Raw genomic sequence first — 20,216 nt, 5'->3', positions numbered from 1 at the left:
CACATCATTCGCACCGTGCGGGGTTCGAACCACCATCAAAGAAAGACCTTCAATTTCGGAAACCAACGCCTTATCCGTTGAGCCATCGACGCACAGCAAAATCACGCAATTCATAGACGCCAAAAGACGGGGGTAATGTTATTATGTTATATTATGTTATTATGTTATACCCCCGGAAGGTGACTATCAGCGATCCGTGGATAAGAAAAAAAAAATAAAAAATGAAGGTAAACTTTGGGCGATCCGATATAATTCTCTCCCTTTATACAAGCACCTATGATAGAACGCCAGCGCCTTAACCACTTGGTTATAAACAGTTGGTTATAACACGGTATTTACTTCAAACTCTACCCGGTGGCTAAAACCCTAACCAGGGGTTGACTCCCATCCCCATCCCTAGCCCTAACCCTACCTGAAACAACCCTTTAATCTAACCGGAAATTTGACTCTACTACCAATTCAATCCAAAACATAGGTCAAACATCGCGTGGGTAGGCGGGGCAAAAATTCTAGATCGGCGGTTGGTTTAGCCTGGACTTGTTAATTTATTGCGCGCACAGGCCCCGACAAAGACAAAATCTTTTCGATCAGTTGCTTTTTAAAGGTCCATTCGGCTGCGCGCTGGACTAAATACACATTGTTTCAACTTACATTAGACATCTTTAACATGTATTACAGTATGTAATAATACCAAAATACTATTACAGTATATATAATACCGTTTCATGACTAAACTTTCTCTTTCCCGGAGAAACTTTCCTATTGCAACTTTATAACAAAAAAGACCAACACTCTGGGAAGGTACAAAAAGAAATTTCGACTTCTTAGGCGGTCATTCTCAAGACAGTAACGCGTTGTCTACGCAATGTGTATGCGACAAATGCAAATATTTTCGGTCTGCCTGAAAATACAGCAGAAACATCCCGGAAATGCGCCAGGAAAGTTTCCCCTGGATGATATAAGTTTAGCCATCATACTGTATTTGTGTGTGACGTTTCTTTCTTCAAAACGTTTCCAGACAAAGTTTCAGACATAAATTTCACAATCGACGCTTAAATCTGCATGCAAGCCTTATTGCTTTTTCTGTTTCTGATTCTTTTTCTAGGAATATCAATCATCACACCAGGATAATCTACGCCAAGAAAATGAGACGATCATCTTTCTTATATTGATGTTCTTTTCTCTTTGGACTGTAACTGATGGTGCAATGCCTTGTATTGGCAAAAATGGAAAGCCTGTCGATATGTAAGAAAATATCAAATCTGTTTTTCCAAAAGCTACTCACTAGGAAAGTAGTCTTTTCTCTTAATCCCTTTACAGCACTTGGTACTAATAATAAGTTTCTCCCCTTTCCATCCAAAATAGAAATTGGCCTCAAAAATCGCCCTTACTTATAATTTGTTGAAAAAAAAATTAGCTATTACAAATTCTTTTATGAATTCACATTGGGCGCTACTGTGAAAAAGAATTCACCCGAATAGATGAATTTTGACTTCCCACCGCATCGCCGATACAGGGGTGTAAGAAACTTGTTATTTATAGGTATGTGTTGTACAAGCTTCCGAAAAATCTACTGGCAAGACGTACCCGAGTACGTAAAGGACGGCTCTGCGTATGCGTATCTCGATAACGAAGATATGGAATTTACTTTATCACCTACCTTGATTACGTCACCACAAAGTGTGGCCGGACTCACTTTAAATCAAGTATACGACGCATATGAAAATAGAGCAACACCGAGTGGCCAGGCACATTTATTTTACAATGATGCTAACCTTGATATCAGTAAGTATCTCCCGGAAAAATTGATGATAAAAATGAAAATGGTTAGCCTAAATGGTAAAGATTTGAATTGAAAGGAAAAATGGTTAAGGTCGAGGAAAAATGTTTTAAAGCTTCTCAGGAAGTTTATTGAAGATTACTTTCTAGGTAGTGTAGGATTTTTACTTCGTTTCTTGGTACTACTATTTAATTGCATAGCGAAGTCAGTTTCCTCCTTCCTTTAACTAATTTCGTTCATCGGATAAGAGCATGTTTCTCAGGTAATGGTTCCGTTTTGCTCGTCCGAAACGAAAAGAAGTCATTTTATTGATTAGAAGTAGCAAGCACCTAACCAAAAACCGGGATTTGTTATCCATCCGCCCGTTTCTTAGTGAGTTCCACTTTGATGATTTTCGAAAAATAGAAGCTTTTCAAGTGCTTTGCTTCGACGCAAATTCAATTTTTCTGCCACTGCAGTAGCATCGAAAGTTTATTAAAGTGACGTCAAAAATCAAATGTTTACAGCGTGGGCTCTAAATATTCCAAAAAGTCGCAAATTGGAATAGACGTTACTGCGTGGAGAAAAGGCCGTGATGTCTAGTATAGGCTAGGTTAGAAGTGACGTAAAACTCAAATGTAACTAATAGAATAGCTTCGTTTCGTTTCGGAGGGAAACGGAACCGTAACGTGTAAACGTGGTCTAAAATTCCCTATCTTTTTTTTTAAAGATGATGATAGTTATAATTCCAAATGGGGCCACACTAAAGGTGCAATGGCTTCGATCACAAATTGGATTCGGATGATCCACAGTGTACCGCATTTCCCGATTTTCGCCAAGAACGGTTAAGTTATCCAAGTAAGCGGACACAAGATGGTCAAATGTTTTTCTGTATGACATTGAATATTCTGCTATCAATGATGTTGGGCTGCAATTGCGCTATAATAATCGTACGTACAAGACTCGTTTATGCCAGAAGAATGGAATGACAAATTCCCAAATATCGCAGCTTTACTTAAAGGTATTTTTTATCATGAATACTCTAACTTTTTGGGAAAATCATCTTGAAATATTCTTTTATAACTGAAAAAATGGCATAATTTTGAGCCAATTTTTTATATTTTGAGCCTTATTGTTAATCTTGGACTCGGAGCCACTTGCACAACCTTTTGATTTTACTGGTTGCAGTGCCCGTGAGTGCTATCAGAATGGCTAAGGGACTTGAATTTGCCTTTTGTATATTGGCAATCAATATTTTAAAATGCTCAAAAATGGCATTCTTAGTCTTAGGTTCATTTGCCAAATTCAATGATGGTGATAGACATTCCTATAAAGCGTATCCTGTCCTCGCAATAAAACGTACAGTGGAACTCTAGAGCTCGAATCTCTATTACTCGAATGTCTCCTTGAGCAAGTTTGAGTTGCGAGCACAGATTTATAAATCCCGAAGGGCTAGACGTTGTGCTTTAAGCCATCGCAGATAAATAACAAATTGAATATCGGAAAAAATATTGTCGTTGCGAAAACCTGCGAAGCTCTGATTGGTCAAGCGCTGAAATTCTATTGTAATGTCATGTAACCTAGGTAAGATTTTCTTCCTACCACAGCACACTTTTCAGCCGAAGCACGACATCTATCCTTCGGTTCCGAGTGCTTGTTTTAGTTCTGAAGAATCTACTGTGATTTGTTTACATTGAACGTTTAGGAGAAATCATTGACAGTGACCCTTACTACCATATACAAGACTTTATATCTCTTGGTGGAATGAAACTCAAGTCATTCGCGAAAGGAACCAAATTCAACAAAGCCTCTATTCAACACTTGTTGCACCCACACTGAAAATAAATCTTCTAACAGAAACTGGCAAAACGGTCAAGGTAATCTCGGATCAGCATGTAATACTTCATACACTGTTGAAGATGTGACAAATATCAAATTGGATGTTCCTGATGGCTCTTATTACGCATTCCTGTGATACGAACGATCATTCGAAGTACGCTCTTAGGGACACGGCTGACAATCCGTACGTCTGTATTGGGGATATTAACAGACAGGTAAGAAATGTTTTTAGATTTTTAATATCAATTTATGAAAGTAACAAAAGATTTGATTAATTTTCATATAAATTTCGATCCTTATCATATTATAACCGAAACTTGGCTTCGCTAGCATATAACCTGACTAGATTATGATAATTTCGGAATCTTTCTTAACTCTAACTAAACTATGCTATAGTCTAAGAGAAATCACTATCTAAGAAAAAAAGCCCAAAGCCGAAGAAAATTCGTAAAATCTACCGAAAAGAGTTTAAAAGCCGATAGAGTTTGCCAGTCGTTATTTCGAGACTTTCGAGAGACCATCTGTTTTTATAAAAGTTTCATCTGACAAAATTAGAACAGGGGGTAATTTTTGGAACTTGCACTTGAAACTCGTCCTTAGTCCTTTACACCACTTTTAAGGATTATAAAGTGAGGACTCTGTTCAAGCTGAAAATTGAAAATCAACCCTTTAAAGACAATAAATTGTGTTAGTTTTGATAGTAAGAGTTTTTCACCCAAAAATTGGTCGATTTTTGTTAAATGCTGATAAAATAGATCATCCTTAGAAATTTTGAGTTGAAAAAAGACATACCTGTAGCCCATATTGTCCAGATGAGTCTCCCTCCCAAAATCACAATTTATACTTCACATTTTTTCAACTTTTCAGACCGGACAATTCAAAAGAGGTGGTGGTACGTTTGCACCAAGAATGCATCATTATGAAAACATTTAGAGGAATGGTTGATGACAATCAATTCATGTCAAAATCTCAATTTGAAGATATCTTTGACATGATATAATCAACAAAAATTAGGAATCAAATTTATCACTCGAGAATTTTTTTTTTACCATAAATTTAGAAAATTATTTCGGGATGAAAAAGTCCAAGTAAATCCGAATAACTTTTTGCACATTATATTGGCCATTCCCATTTTATATCCATACAGGGGGTGGACGAACATATCCAGGAGGTAATTTACAGGGGGCATTTTTTCATTTTTCCAGTAGGTCAAAGGTTATTCTAAAATTTTCAGGAGGTAATAGACTAATTTTTGTTCGTCCACCCTTACTTTTAAGTACGAAAATAATTTTTCCAAGACTTCTTTTTCAAATCTTGTCATTTTCCAGGGGTATTACCACATTTCTAAAAATCTTTTTTTGCCTTAAAAAGGTTCGTCCAGCCCCCTGGTATGGAAATTAATGGAACAGCCCATTTGATAGTCTGATTTAATTTCGTTGTTGTCAAATTTTTCTTGCTTTACTACGATAAAATTTAGATATGATTTACATTTTCCCGGCAATTCACCAATTCTGTCGCGTCTTTGATTTTTCACATTCTATTGTCAGAATTCACCCATTACATATTTTATCTTTAATTACATGATGTTTCATAATTGAAAAATCTACCTTTTGCTAATTTTCGCCGTCTACAATTTTTCATTATTTAATTTACGTTTATATTGAGCAAATTATACAATACCTACACCTTTTATTTATTTACAATTTCCCATAATATGATACTGTACAATAAATTACATATAAGTTACATCAGCAATCTTTAACCTATGAGAAAAAGTTGTCATATGAAATACTGAAGTTTACCCATTTAGTATCACTGGTACTATATGAGATCGCACAATTCTTTCGCCTGTACCATTAAGTCTGGACCTAGGAGCCCTGCGAATCATGCTGCCCTGATTTTCACTCCATGCTGCCTGATTTTCACCCCGCCTGAATAGATATCTTGTCCAGATATGCATTTTTTCTTAATTGGGTGTGTACTCTCATTACGGAGTGATCACTTAATGGGTTAACGAATTTAAAAGGGATATTTTCAATGAGGCATATACACATAAGTTTTCCAGTAGGATTTTTTCGGCTTCTTTTGTTGGCAAGGAGCTGTGTAATACAGTCCCAATTTCCATGAAAATAGAAATTTCAGAGATGAGAGATAGAATCGAATCTAATAAGAGAAGATTGTTCGAGTCAATTTTAGGCCCTAACATATATCAGGGCTCGCTCCACCTGTGGGCTAGGTTTGTGGCATAGCTTCCTCATTTTTGAAAAACTTTAAAAGTTAGTTATTGGTTAGTCAATTTTCAAAATCTATACTTCATACTTCCAAAGTTTCATTTCTTTGCAAATCGACAATTTTGAGTCATAGAGAGGGTCAAAATATTTGTTAGTTCACTTGTATTTAAGTTTGTTCTCGAGTTTGTAAAGCATAGTCAATCACGTGCCCAGAACACAGGAAATAAGGTCAGTATAAGGCATATTGGTGAGAGAATCAAGAAATCTTCGTTGTGTCTTTTAGGTCAACTGTATTTTCATCAGCCTCTTCACGTTTCAAATCATGTTGCAGGCCCTGAATATGGCGAAGGGTGATACACTATAGTAACTTTGTTTGTTCACTTTTGTTTAAGTTTGTAAGCACAGTTGTATTCTTCATTGAATTTTAGCCGTTTCTCTACTACATGTTGAATGATGACGTGACCCGACTAAGTCATGTGCTTCCGTAATTAACGTGGTCGCAAATTGCATAGTCCTTTGTTCCTGATTGGACAATTTATAATACAATTGTCTACAAACTTTACGGAATTGTTTATTGCAGATGACGTAAATACACGGGTTAGTTGTTGAATTCAAGGGCGGGAGAAAATTGATAAGAACAAAATGTAGTACCACCCACCACGATTCATTGCGTTGTTTTTCTCCAGAATTCTTTAGCATGAAATATAGTAAGAATATAGAAAATGGTTGGATACCAACATATACAGTAAACGACAAAGACGACAACGATAGATCTCAGAGTTCTGTACTGGCGTTTCTTACGGCGTTTCTCGCGTGATTTTTACTTTGATGGTTCAAATCCATGACTTCCATTTGGCAATTTCCAGAATATGATGCGATGCAGTTTTGTAAACATACGCATACATATAAACCATGACAAAAAGGGGGATGATAAAACATCCAATATACATTGATGTATAAAAAGTCTCGTTTCTTGCTGCGCAGATATTACCACGACTAATGATTGCTATTTTAGATGGATCATCCCATTGGAAGATCAACATTGAAGCCATAAACGCTGAGAAACACCAAATACCAGCGATAACGATTTTGACACGACGTTTAGTTGCTAGAGAGTTATATTGGTAAACATAACGAAGAGATAAATATCGATCCAAACCGATGATAAATAAATGGATAACTGACGTTATTGACAGGAAAGATTCTTCTAGGTTGTATGTCCAACATGCTCGATCACCAAGACATAAGAATCCACTTTTCCATTGGATCCTCGCATTGAAAGGCATTGATACCAATCCAACTAATGTATCTGCGACTGCCAGAGATGAGAGGAACAAGAACGTAGTTTGTTTTTTAAGTGATTTGGAAGATGCTACAACAGCAATGACCAAGAGATTACCAATAACAGTAATCGGTATGAAGATAATTAGAAATGCAAATGCAATATTGTTTGTCATCTTCCTTGGTAGATCACAGAAATCTACCATCATTCGGTTTGGTGGTTGTAAAGTAGTGTTGGTAGAGTTGGTATACAGCATGTTGTATCTGTTGATCAACGTTGTATTCAACATGTTTTTGTGTGAATGTTCAATGTTGATGCTGTTTTCTAAGTTGGCTCTCCTATTTTTTGTTTGTTTCTGCTTGGCTCTCCTATTTTTTGTTTGTTTCTATGCTTTTAATACTAAAAAAAAAAGAAACATATTATTTTCATACCAATCTATCTATGATCTCACAAAAGATAAAAAGAGGATCTGCAAGGCGTGAATAGACAAAGAACTAAATATTTTTAGATACACACCCATACGAAACGGATCAATTTCAAGGTTTCGATCAACTATTTGTCCTAATCGTATGAAGGAACTTGATTGTATTAAACAAAAAAAAACAATAGAAGGAAATACAAATTTAGAAACGTAATGCATAACTTTAATATTATATCTGCAATCATGGACAAAACATTCCAGACAAAGGGGATTTCCCGGTGAAAATTTAAACACCACAAATGATTTTTAAACGCGTTAAACTACATTTAGAAAGTAGAGTATTAACTCTGAGTTTGTTTAACATGAAACTTAAGACTTGGGACCTTAGGATCCCCTCAGGATCTAAAAGTTCAAATTTGCTCCAATAAGGCTTGGAATATAGCCTAGAAACCACCAAACCCCTCCAAAATCAAAATATTTAATGAAAGAAAGTGGAAGTGCTAAAATAGCAATTATCGCTCGAACTTTGAATTCTGACAAACGTTAAAATACACTAAAATCTCAATATGTTTCGACTACAATTGTGGATTCGAGGCTCCTAGCTACAAAAGCTATACTACAACTTCTGTGTCCTACTCAGCTAATGTCTTCTAGCTATCCCTGGCAAGCGAATTAATATTTTCACAAATCCAAAAGTGACTGCAATAACCATTTTACGTTTTAGTCAGTCCCCTATAATAGAGAGTTGATACAATATTTATGTTTCAAACTCAGAGCTTCGTGGTGCTCTGGCACCAATCTTTACAGTGAAAATTAATAGCCAGGTATATAGGGATATAGCTTAAATGAATAGCACATTAGTACGTCAGCATTTTGTTAGGAAAAACGAAAATTGCTGATTTTTTCTGACGTCATCAATTTTTCGAAATTTTTTTTTTTGGAAATGAAAGATATTTATAAACTCTACCTTCGTAAAAAATTTGAGCTCATTTCAATAAATATTCCAGGAGATATTAGTATTTCAAATATTTGCTGACGTCAGCAAAAAGTGTTTTGCTTTAAATTTCCCAAAATGGCTGAAACAGAATTTTTGGCCCAGGACTTTTTGGAAAGGTATTAATATGAAGAGTAAAAATAACGAAAAATTTTCCCATAAAAAGGGGTGGAACAACTGGCCGTCACGGCCGTCACGATTTATCGAATTTTTTGCACAGGCCGTAACTTGCCTGAGGAAAACTTTGAGCGCCCGAGGGCGCTGGGCGTCTTTGTCGGGAAAAAGTTAAAGTGAAAGTAAAAAATTCAAATAGAAGTAAAAAAAAAGTCAAAAAGTCAAATAAAAATTCAAAAAGTATTTTGCACCTTTTTCGAAGTGATACCCCTCGGGTTTGAGAAAATTAATTCACACGAGATAAAACGATTTTGCGAATTTGCTTATTTGCGAAATTTCTTTTCCTCTACCCTGAAAGTTACACGCTTTTTTTTATAAGAATACACTTTAAAAGAATGTTCATGATGAAAATGGCCAAAAAATTAAGAATATGCTAAGAATATCACCATCATGGAATTTTGCTACTCAAGCTAAGAATGCCATTTTTAGAGCATTTTCAATTATGAATTGTCAATTACCCCCAAGTAGGGCTCACTCCTTTCACAAACACAGGAAAAAATCGTTAAATCACACTTGTGTGAAAACTGATTTCCCACAGTGGGATTCGGTTCGTTTTTCACACGGGTGTGAAAAGGTAAATGACACCCTTAATGTTTCCACCATATTGAATTGAGTATCAGACTAAAACACCTCAAATTTAAGAAGAATTAAGTCAGATTGTCATTGCAGATTGAGCGTTTAGTTTGATAATTAATTCGACATGCCATCTTATGCTTGAGACGTATGTACTAAATGTTAAATCTTGAGTCTGAATTAGGACCCTAACCTAAGAATATGCTGTAAGAATATTTTAGGATGATTTTCCCAAAAAAGTTAAGAATATCCATGATGAAATGGATTTACACCATTCTTATAAAAAAAAAAGCGTGTACTTCCTTCTTCTTCTTCTTCTTCTTCCCACAGAAGCCTCTTTTCATCTTGAAGAATTAGGTATGTATCTTCTTCTCTTTTCAAATTCAAAATCGAAACGGTTTAAATATCCTACGTATTTACCGGACCTCATTGTTCTACTATTGTTAGGTAAATGGTATTATGCCTTTTGTTCCCATTAGATTTCTTTCTCCCAAATAAGCTGCTATAATGGAAAACAGGAAATTTCTCACTCCTCTCTCTTCATCTTAAGATTTCTTTTGTTGTTTTCTTGCTTCTTCCTTTTTTGTTCTACCCCTATTTCACCTTCCGTGGGTATTTTGTCAAAAGGTGGAAAGTCTCCTAGAAAGATAATGCTGCGGTTTCCAAACTCGAACCCAGTCCTTTAGTTTGCTTTTTTATAATATTATGATAGCACTTATTAATGTCCATCAGTAAAATCAAAAAGTGCTGCAAGTGGCTCTGGATACGAGATTGACCTTCGGTAAATTTATTTTCATAACCGAAATTTCATATCATTAAACTGTTACATTTATTACATAAGAAATTAAAAAGGGCTAAACACTTTTTATAAGAAAGAAATCATAAGAACAAACAACACTAAAACTTAGTCAAAGCCTCCCGTTTCAGAACGCCAAAAATAGTAAAAAATTAAGAAACAGTTGAGCTGTCCAGCAAAAATTTACTGGTTCTTATAAAACATCATCTTCACAGATTTGTTAAAATTTTCTAAGCCGGTCAGAAGGCGGGAAGTCTAGGTTTCCAGACTGAACAAGTCTCTAACCCAGCATGAAAATCCCTAAAACAAACGTCACCAAAAATGATTTTTCAAGAAAAAAATCAAAATCAAATATTCAAATATTAATTCAAAAGTTATTTTTTGAAGGCAAATTTCGAAATTTTCATCTGTAGGAATTTCTTGTTTGGAGACAAAAGTCTTTGATATTTATCAATAGAGATTTGTTATTTTTTCATCCATATACGATAACCAAAATTTGATCAAACGAATTAACACTATCAAGAACAGCACTGTAGCACAAAAAAAAACACAAATACATTTGAAATTCTTTCTCATCTGATTTCGAAAAATTTATTTCTTTAATTCGCAGGAGAATCATAGTTGATTATAATGTTCTAAAATTACACACCCCTTTAAATTTTCTTTAAAATGACGTCCTTCCCCCATTTTATAGCTTGATTAAACTTTTTAATTTGCAATAGTATGGTAAAAATGACATAACTTGAACAAGAAAAAATATTTTTTTCAAAATCTATGCCCAACTTGCCCAACAGAATGGAGACAACTCTCACTTAGTGACCAGGTGAGAATTTCTTTGCTAGAGGGCTTTAAACGATTTCGAGTAGATCCTGATTACTCAACGCATGGCATGTATATATGGCTCTATCTAAAAGCCATGGTTCACTGGTCCAGGTGGGCCGCTTCAATCTTTTTCATCAAGATATGGAATGAACATAAAATGATCATTTGAGGTCGAAGATTGGCTAAAGCAAACGTTTTATTGGTTGATATTTTAATGCTTACTTTCAAGAGTAATAGCGCATTTTTTTATATAAGAACAAACTTTTTGAGGACATTAGGCTTCAATGGTCAATATATTAAAAACAATTTAAGAACATTTAAAGGCTTTGCGAACACTAAAACGCTTGCTTTCTTGCTTACTTGTTGAAACCAAAAGTTCAAATACTATGTGAACAATTTATAAGAATGTGAAATCGGCCAAGAAATCAGGAATATACTAAGAGTATCAAAACCATAAACTTTGGCAAGAGAACCTAAGAATGCCATCTTTAGATCATTTTCAATGATAATCACCTCCCCCAGTAAGGCTTAAAACGTTCACAAAAGTTCCATTTTATGTTTCAGGTATACATTACATGTTAAATTTAGGTTGAATTTAGATTTTAACTCGATCTCCTAACCTAAGAATACCGTAAGAATGTTTCAGGATGATTTTTCCATGAACCCTACTCGTGGAGAATTGCCTATTTTAGAAAAGAAAAAGCGCTTGCAAGATATCGTTGACATATCTTTGCGAAACAAAACAGTCATGATGTAAAAGCAACGTTACTTAAAAAAGCATCACGTAAGAAAATTTGCTCGTGATTATTTAACAATTTCTGGTATTTCCTCATAGGACTCATAGGTTTGTATCAGTGTAATTGTTGCCATTTTACCTTCCGTTTAGCCTGGCAGAAAGTACTTTTCCTTGCCAAGTAAATTACAGTATTTGGTGGGAATAGATCCACGAACTCCTGGTCTAGAAAGTCAAGCAAAGATAACCTACACATAAAGACGATACTTTAGTCTACACAAGTTCACTAAAAGGGATAATTTAGGGGAGGCCGAATAAATTTGAAAAGGTTGGCCGGGAGTGCGGAGTACCTTATCGGGGAAAACTTCTTCGGGGAAAAGTGACGAAGTTTTGGACAAGTGACGAATATTTTCCCTGACGAAAATTTTCCCCGGCCTTAATGCGTTTACCAACTACCAGCAAGTGACGAATTTTCCCTCGACGAAAATTTTCACCGACGAAAATTTTCCCCGACGAAGTTTTCCCCGATAAGGTAGTTTACAGTGTACGGTTTTTACGTTCATTCCAAACATTACTGCTGCTTTTTCCGTAAACCGCCATACGACTTTAAACTTGGAGCATACAGTTAACTCACTCTCACTAATTTGAATTCAGAGTCTAAGTTCTTCTAATACACAGGCTGCAAAATTTATTAACACTGATAAATTTGTCAGCTGTAAGTTGTAATGCAAGTAACATGGGAATAAAATCAAGTAAACTTTTTCGAGTAATCGCATGTTTTGACTGCACTGCACTGATATAATTTTACAACCCGTGTATTACGGAAAGATTCGAATTATTAAGAGTATTTCATGAGGGTTTCCCTAAGACTGGAACTGAAGAAGAGTTGAGATTATAGAAAGATTCGAATAATAGAAGTTCGAATTAATGAGAGCTTACTGTAATACTTTCCTGAGTTTACTATCTCTAATGGACGATAGTATAGTCTAAGCATAGTATAAGAAAGCCGCGGCTGGAATAATAACATCTGAATTTCTGTTGTTCTATCTCCGTCGTATTTGATGACTATTTGTTGATCAAGAAATCAGTAATGTAGCATCTTTAATGGTAAATTTTATTGGCTTGTCGTTAATACTTACTTCTCAGAGCGATTTTGATATTATTGATATGCCCTTGATAATACACTTGTATTATAAAATCATTGTAAAGGAAAAATCAACACTAAGTGGTTTAAACAAGCACAAAATGGCTGGGCTGAAAGAACTCAAAATTAATGAGGTGCCTCGAAATGCCTTCCCAATATTTCAGTGAAATCTTTTTAGAAATCAATGAAAAAGTACATCAAGATAATACTGTGAAAATTTCAAGCCAGCACCTTCAAAATTTATCATTTAAACTGACAGGAAAATTGTCATCTTGAATATAGTTCTTATAATTTCAATTTTGGCGAAAAACTATTGTTTCCACAAATACCCCTAAAATATGTCCAAAATTAGTTCAAGTGTTCTATTGGGTACAGACTCGAAGATATCTAGCAACAAAAAACTTTTTGTGACGGAAAATTAAGAGAAAAATTTCAAAACCTATCTACCAATAATGAACTGAGCATCTGGATGTTCTTATAAAGCTCGGAGACAGAGATGGAACAGCAATTAACTGAAAAGACAATGCGGTACATATTCCAGCCGCGGCTTTCTTATACTATGGTCTAAGCAAACGCACTACGCCTTTAAAGAATGGTTACAATAGCCAAGTAGCAATGTCCCATGGTCCCATGATCTACCGATAACCTCTAGTATTAATATGACTGTATGTGTTGATGCCACTCTATTTAACTTCATATTTTTCCCGACAAACCTTGTTTACTGCGTCAAGGTCACACGAAAAAAGACAAAAAAAGGAAAAGGAAAAACTATTTATGCCTGGTTTTAAAAGCTAGACAGCTTGTCCGATTAGCCAGTCTAAAATAAGTTACAAATGATAAAGTTTTAAACGTAAAAAGAAAAATAAAGTTCTGACTAGCTTAAATTAGTATTAACAAGTTGTCATTTCGAAATCACACGACCCTTAAAGGATGAAGTAAAAGGACACAAATCTGTAGCTTGGGAAGTCTCCACCATTTAAAGGGCTCATTTCTGCTAAGCTAGTCTAAAACACCAACCGGTCAAAAAACTTTGGAGTGAGAAGAAAAGAACGAACTCCTCAGTCTTAAGACCACTAGTCACACGACTTTTTATTATTTCTTTATCTTCTTCTATAATTCTTCTTGCTTAAAACATTTTATTCTTTAAAATCATACAGATATACTATAGAGCTTAAAAAACTAATTCTACCAAAAACATCTCTCCATCGAAAGCATGAGTTTTGAAAACCGCACTTATAAATCCGTGTGTCAATAAATAAAACTTCCCTTCAAATTTTTCAGAAGTCTTGTGAGACTTCCCGAATTCTCCCGAAACTATCAGGGGGATCATGGTCAAAATTCGCCGGAAATTTTGGCGTCGACAGCTAATTTTCCGCGGGTTGGATAACTGTTTCACCGGCCGGACGACTATTCCGCCGATCGAGGAACTATTTCGACGGCCGAATTCCTGGCAAATTCTGACCCTGACCCCCCTGATACGAAACCTTTATGCGTCCTTTGATTCTTCCACCCAAAACATCTCCCGTCGAAACCATGACTTTTAAAAACCACGTATATTCATGGGTCAATAAATAAAAACTTCCCCTTAATGTTTGGGAAGTCTTGTCAGACAACCTGAAACCTGCAAATCTTTATGCGACTTCCTAGCGGCGGTTTGCCTTTATAAAGAGAATTAACCCCTAAAAAAACAACTTATAAAATAATTGTTTGAAAAGTTCCGATGCCGCACGAAAATGCAAATAAATTTCAAAAAACAACCACTCTTTCTATTGATCGTTCGAAATATGTGAAATTAAAAATTGAAAGGTCGGTCATTGTGAAAAAATCATGAACTAGAATCAGTCTCGTTATAGAAAACAAATTCTCATATTGACTCCCCACTTAATTTCCGGCCTAGGTTTTATTTTTCATTTTAGAAATCCTAGCAATAGGTCATAGCACCTTTTTAGATATTTTTCTGCTTCACTTGGGCTATAACCTTATGGTTCAACAAGGGGAAGTGGGGCAATCCAGGGAATAGGAGTGGCATATCGAAAAAGGAGCCTTCGGGTCGCCTCCGACTACTGTCGCAAACTTATTTAGGTATTTTCATCGCTGTCAGTTTAATTTTCTAACATCTAGGGCAGTGAATAAATATCTGATCGAACTAAATCATGACCGAAAATGCCGATTACCGATCAATAGTTTCACCTTTATACCGATACACCTTTGGTGGAAGGTAGTTAGACACAATGGGTGTCGGATATGTTTGAGCCATTAGGGTCCTTTTTTCACACCCAATTTCCTAAAAGGGGTACGAAGTAATTGAGTCTCTGTAAGAGTTCCGAAATTACAAAAATAAATAAGAGTCGACTCCCTCAACGATCGTAATTTCTTGAAATTTGGACTAAACTTTAACAGTTTTGGCTATGAAATTTTGAAGGAAATTGTCTCCCTAACGGAGGCGAAAACGTCAGAAAAAGAAGAAAATTTTCGAAGTTCAGTCCGAGTTCAGTCTCTCTAAAGATCAATTTTCGATTTTTGGCTTGGACATACTCGTCATCTCGCAAACCCCCGGGATCTATGACCCCTACGCACCCACATCTTGTACACGATATTCTTTTCCAAAAACAGATAATATAAAAACGAAAGAATTTCATCGAATTATCCATCTATATACATCTTATCAACATCAACGCCAAGTTCTCCATAAAGAACTTGGAAAATTTAATCAAAATAAAGAGGACCAAAATAAAGATAAAAGGTTCTCAATTTCATTTAATTATCACTTCGTTGAAGGCTTAATCAAAAAATAAAAGAAAGGAAATCGCGGGAAATCGAACACAAATTGAATAAATCAACTTCGTTTTATTGGATATCTTTAATTTTCTATGTCCAGAGACTTGGCGAAATTACATGAAACACCTTCCAATAAATAATATAAAACGCAAAAGACCATACGCTCCTATCTCCCAGTGGAGTCCCAGATCACTGAATTTCAATCACACCCACGCCGAAAATATTTTCTCACTCATCACACCACCACAACAAAATATTCCATTATCAACCACGGGTCACGCGTTTTGAAATCATAGATTACCACCATCACACAATAAAACGCCAAATCACGCCATCACACTAACCCATACAAATTCCTCATGGCCACACCATTGATTAGACAAGACCTCTCTTTTTTAATCATGCGTAAGTCAAATTTACTGATGGGGAAAACCCTAAAAATCAAAGTAAAAGTTGAAAGAAATTTTTTATCAATTTTCGGAAAGTATATAAAAAAGTACGACTTTCGGTCATTAGATTTAGAAATTTGGAAATGTGAGTTTTTATCATTCTTAGGAAATAATATTACTATCAAGGACCAAGAACTATACAAAATATGTTCTCCAAAAACAAATCAAATCTCTCTGTTATTCGAACAAGTTGCATTTTGAAGTTGAGTTCGAATCGTCAAAGAGGGTGAACTATATTTATCTCTCAAAATCTAACATCCTAAATCACTTAACACCAGTCAAAGTTCGGTACCTTTCATTTTCACCAAAAAATAAAATCTGTATAATAAAATAGCAAAAAAACATTCTTCACTTTTCCTCATTTTCAATTTTGTCTAAAACCTTTAAAAGGGTTCCTTTTCAAGGTGTCTCAAAAAACCTCCATAGCACAGTAGGGTACCTCTTTTTTACATATTATTTTTGTCCCATATCCCCTTTTTAATTTTTTCAAAGAAAATATAACTGACTGATTACTACTTTCTATAAAAATTACTTGCTTAACTTTGGGACAAGCCAAGCAAGTTTTATTCCTTTCAACCCTTTCAAACTCTTTTTTTACCAAAGGTCACAGTTTGACCTTTCTAAGATATGTTTTGTAATATTCTCTGTCAGTTATACTGGGATTTTGCACAGTGTGAATTGAAAATTTTTCTCCAATCGTACACTTAACTTAAGAAATACCAGAGGAACCCTACACAAAAATCTCGTTCCCGTTAAGAACACTACATTACAGCTCCAGTGGGAAGTAAACTTTATTTTATCCTTTTTCTGAAATTCAAAGGGGAAAGATTGAACTCTCAACAATCCCCACTGTATTTCTGAAATTTGAAACAATAGAATTTCTATTCCATAAAGATTTCGATAGAAATTTTCATTATCACTGTACGAAGAATTTCCACCGGGACTGTGAACGAGGGTGTGGGTATGTAGTGTGTTCAAAGTTATTTATTATTATAAAATTAGAGAATATTGTTGAATAATTCAATAATTATTGGCTCCTTATTATTTCATTCAGATGAATTTAGCATGAGATCAGATTGTGATTGTTTTCTGCCCCCCATACTGAAGCTCTAAAGGGATGGGTGAAAACATAAAAATCTGACGAATATGCTATCTCAAAATCGTAAGGTCTACGCTCGTCTAAAAGACTGGGAAAGACAACAAAGTTGCGTGATTGTGTTTGGGCGCCATATCAGGAGAATTTAATATTTAACTTTCCGGCACACAACAAGATTCTTGTTTTAGAATCTTTCGCGGGAGGACTAATTTTCCCCAGATGGTTCATTTTCAAGGGCATTCAGAGGTTTACCGTGCCCGTAAGAAAATTATGACCAGCTGTTATTTTTCAGATAAATTATGATATGATACCCCAACAGATAGTATAGATTAATGAGGGGCAGATAAATAATCCCAGATAATCATCTTCGATAGAATTTTACATCGGTCTCAGAGTATAGCCTGATTACTCCAAGCACGGTTTGTTTACCGTGAAAAGCACAGCTCAAAATCATATATTTACGCTGTGCCGACGAATCGAGATTCTATTCATCGCACAATCAGCGAAGACAAAAGTAACCATGACGACCATCCAAGATCTTGGATTAGGTTCAAAGTTGATATTTTTATTCCCGTCGTTGAAAACACAACTTACAAAAAGTCATCAATGCTTTGTAAAAAGAGTCAGTGATAGAGAATTATAACATAAAGTCTGTCTATTATTTCGATTCAATTAAAGTGACATTTCCATAATTAAAAGTTTAGTATAATTACTGTTATACATTTAGGGATCATGTAAAAGATTTCTTTCGAAATAAACTCATTTCAACTACACTTGGAGGTTTCTGGGGAATTCGTAAATAGTAAACTGCATACTGATACAGTCTGCTAGACATTAATATGGTAATATTTGCTCTTCATCTTTGATTTTTTCTACAGTGATTAGATTGACACATGCGCGATAAAATTTCTATTATTTGTCTTCAGAGGTTACTATTTTCTTTGAAAACTTAACCTCTGATACTCAGGGTACGGTTCGTTGATTGCTAATTTTGTGAGGAGTCTAAAGTTATTTTGAATTCGGAGTAGTGTCAATAAATTTGACCATCTGAAGAACTTATATGACGTCATTGGGTTAAATAGATCCGATTTTCTTCTATAAAATCCCAATTTTGCATATTTTAAAAATCAGCGTAAGATTGCCATTTACTTGAAATTTATACCTAAATTTGCTGATACACTAATTCCTATCATCAGCCAAAGAAAATCAGTATTAGAATTTAGAACCACACAATAGGAGATCTTCCCTTTGACCCTGGAATTTCATAATCATTGTGAAACTCCACTGCATTAAATTCGACCAAAAAATTGAGAAAAACGTTAATGGATTTTTAAGCTGTGGACAATAGAATTGGAAATCCCGAATAAACCACATACTAGACACAGTGAATGATTGCCATTTTACTTCTTAATTTAATCTCGACTGGTTTTGATATTCTCACTGAGTCACTGATAGATTGTAAAATAATATGAAGAATGATAGAACCTGACTTAAAGTGCTTTTCTTTTGGATGACAGTCAGTACATTAAATATTAGATAAAAATATTATGAGAACATAATCTGGACAGTTTGAGAACATTGTAAGTGTTTGTGGAGTTTCTCAGAAAATCCTCTCAAGAAATTATTTTGAGAGCATTCCCAGGCTTAAAATTTAAAAAATATGAACACCCACAGCCCAAAGGTATCAGAAAGTTTTGACGCTAATACACTGGCGGAATTGAGACAATAGAGCAAGGAAGTCGGAACCATGCGAAGGAGTGAAACGCTCGTTATAAGACAATGAAACTACAATTACAAATCTCTTCCTCTGATAAGTTCGACCTGGTTTAAAACCACCTATTTATAAAAGAAAATCTCTAAGCTGTCTGATATTTTCATTGATAAATTTGTGGGATATCTTGTGGGTTACTAGGGATGTATTTGAAAACTAAGTTTTCTGGAAATAAACTCTAAATTTCAAAAAAGCATATATATCTAGTCTGAGCTTTAATTACTGTGTCTGAGCATGGATTTACAATGAAATAATTATCATCCTAAGGTCAAACTACAGCTCATGATATATTCGTGATGTAATGTTTTCTACGGAAACAGGAGACTTTAAGGGCAGAAGAGATAGGAGATTTGACGCTGGTTAGGGTACCTTTTTAACACCCATCAGCATAGCTGTTAGATTCCGAAAAGACTAGACAGGAGCTAGACAAAAGATTAACTGTCTGGACTTCAAATTCAGAATCTATAAGTTGATGGGTACGGGGGTATACAATTACCAAAATACTAAAAGTTTTTCAGAAATATCACCAACTTGAAAGATCAAAACACAATTTAGGCACTATGAAATGCCGACTAAAAGTGCGGCACCAAAATATTACGCGAGAAAAGTTAACATGAAAACTCTTTGATATATTTTTCCACATTTTGGGTGCAAAACAGCAGCTGAAATAAGCAATCAAAGACGCTTTTTAGCGTTCCTTGTATCTCAGCACCCACAAAAAATCACCCCTGGGGCTTGCCTCTACCCCTACCTCCTACCACCACGCTACTGCACCGGCGTACCCGTATGTCCCCTAAGCATATCATCTGATAGATGAAATTTATCATTTTGAAAATATTTTCATCAGTGCACTTCTATATCTTGTATTTCCATATTTTTTTCTTTGTTCTCATTTTTATCAAAATATGTTTGATCGTTATTTGTGGTGAGTAACCAAATAAACCAGCTTCTTTCCAAAGATTGCTCTTGACCGACCTATAGTATTGAAGAAAATTTTGAAAGACACTTTTCGAAGATGCATGATTTTCATATTTTAAAACTTTACAATAGCATTTTGAAAAAAAATACACAACACTTTTTGATATTACATTACAAAGAATTACAAAAAATTGAATTATTGCATACTCGAAGAACACAGCTCGGAGTGAGGGTATGGTTAATCCAATTTTTCAGAGAGAGAAAGATTTTTCTTCTAACCTCAAAAATATAATTCAGAAAACCAATATACTAACCTATCACCCTGTGTCACGAGGGAGATCCTACTATTAAAAGGATGACCTATTCTTTTTTGAAAAAATATCGAAATCCTTTCCGCAATAGAAAAGGTACAAACAAGAAAAATGAGATTCCCACT

At 35.0% G+C, this 20,216-nt stretch overlaps 1 protein-coding gene across 1 annotated transcript; it reads right to left on the bottom strand.

Annotated features, from left to right (window-relative positions):
• Positions 1–6,243: 6,243 nt before the first annotated feature.
• On the bottom strand, positions 6,244–7,506 carry LOC136797462 (alpha-2 adrenergic receptor-like). Its single transcript, XM_067054037.1, has 2 exons — positions 6,687–7,506; positions 6,244–6,519 (listed from the first exon to the last, which is right to left on the bottom strand). The coding sequence occupies exons 1-2, from the start codon at positions 7,398–7,400 to the stop codon at positions 6,244–6,246; spliced, it is 990 nt and encodes a 329-aa protein (XP_066910138.1). The 5' UTR covers positions 7,401–7,506.
• Positions 7,507–20,216: the final 12,710 nt, after the last annotated feature.

Source organism: Clytia hemisphaerica, unplaced genomic scaffold (assembly GCF_902728285.1).
Source record: "Clytia hemisphaerica strain Z4C2 unplaced genomic scaffold, Clytia hemisphaerica genome assembly, whole genome shotgun sequence".
Lineage (NCBI taxonomy): Eukaryota > Metazoa > Cnidaria > Hydrozoa > Leptothecata > Clytiidae > Clytia > Clytia hemisphaerica.
The sequence above is the reverse complement of the archived record's forward strand: the minus strand, read 5'-3'. Positions and strand labels throughout refer to the sequence as shown.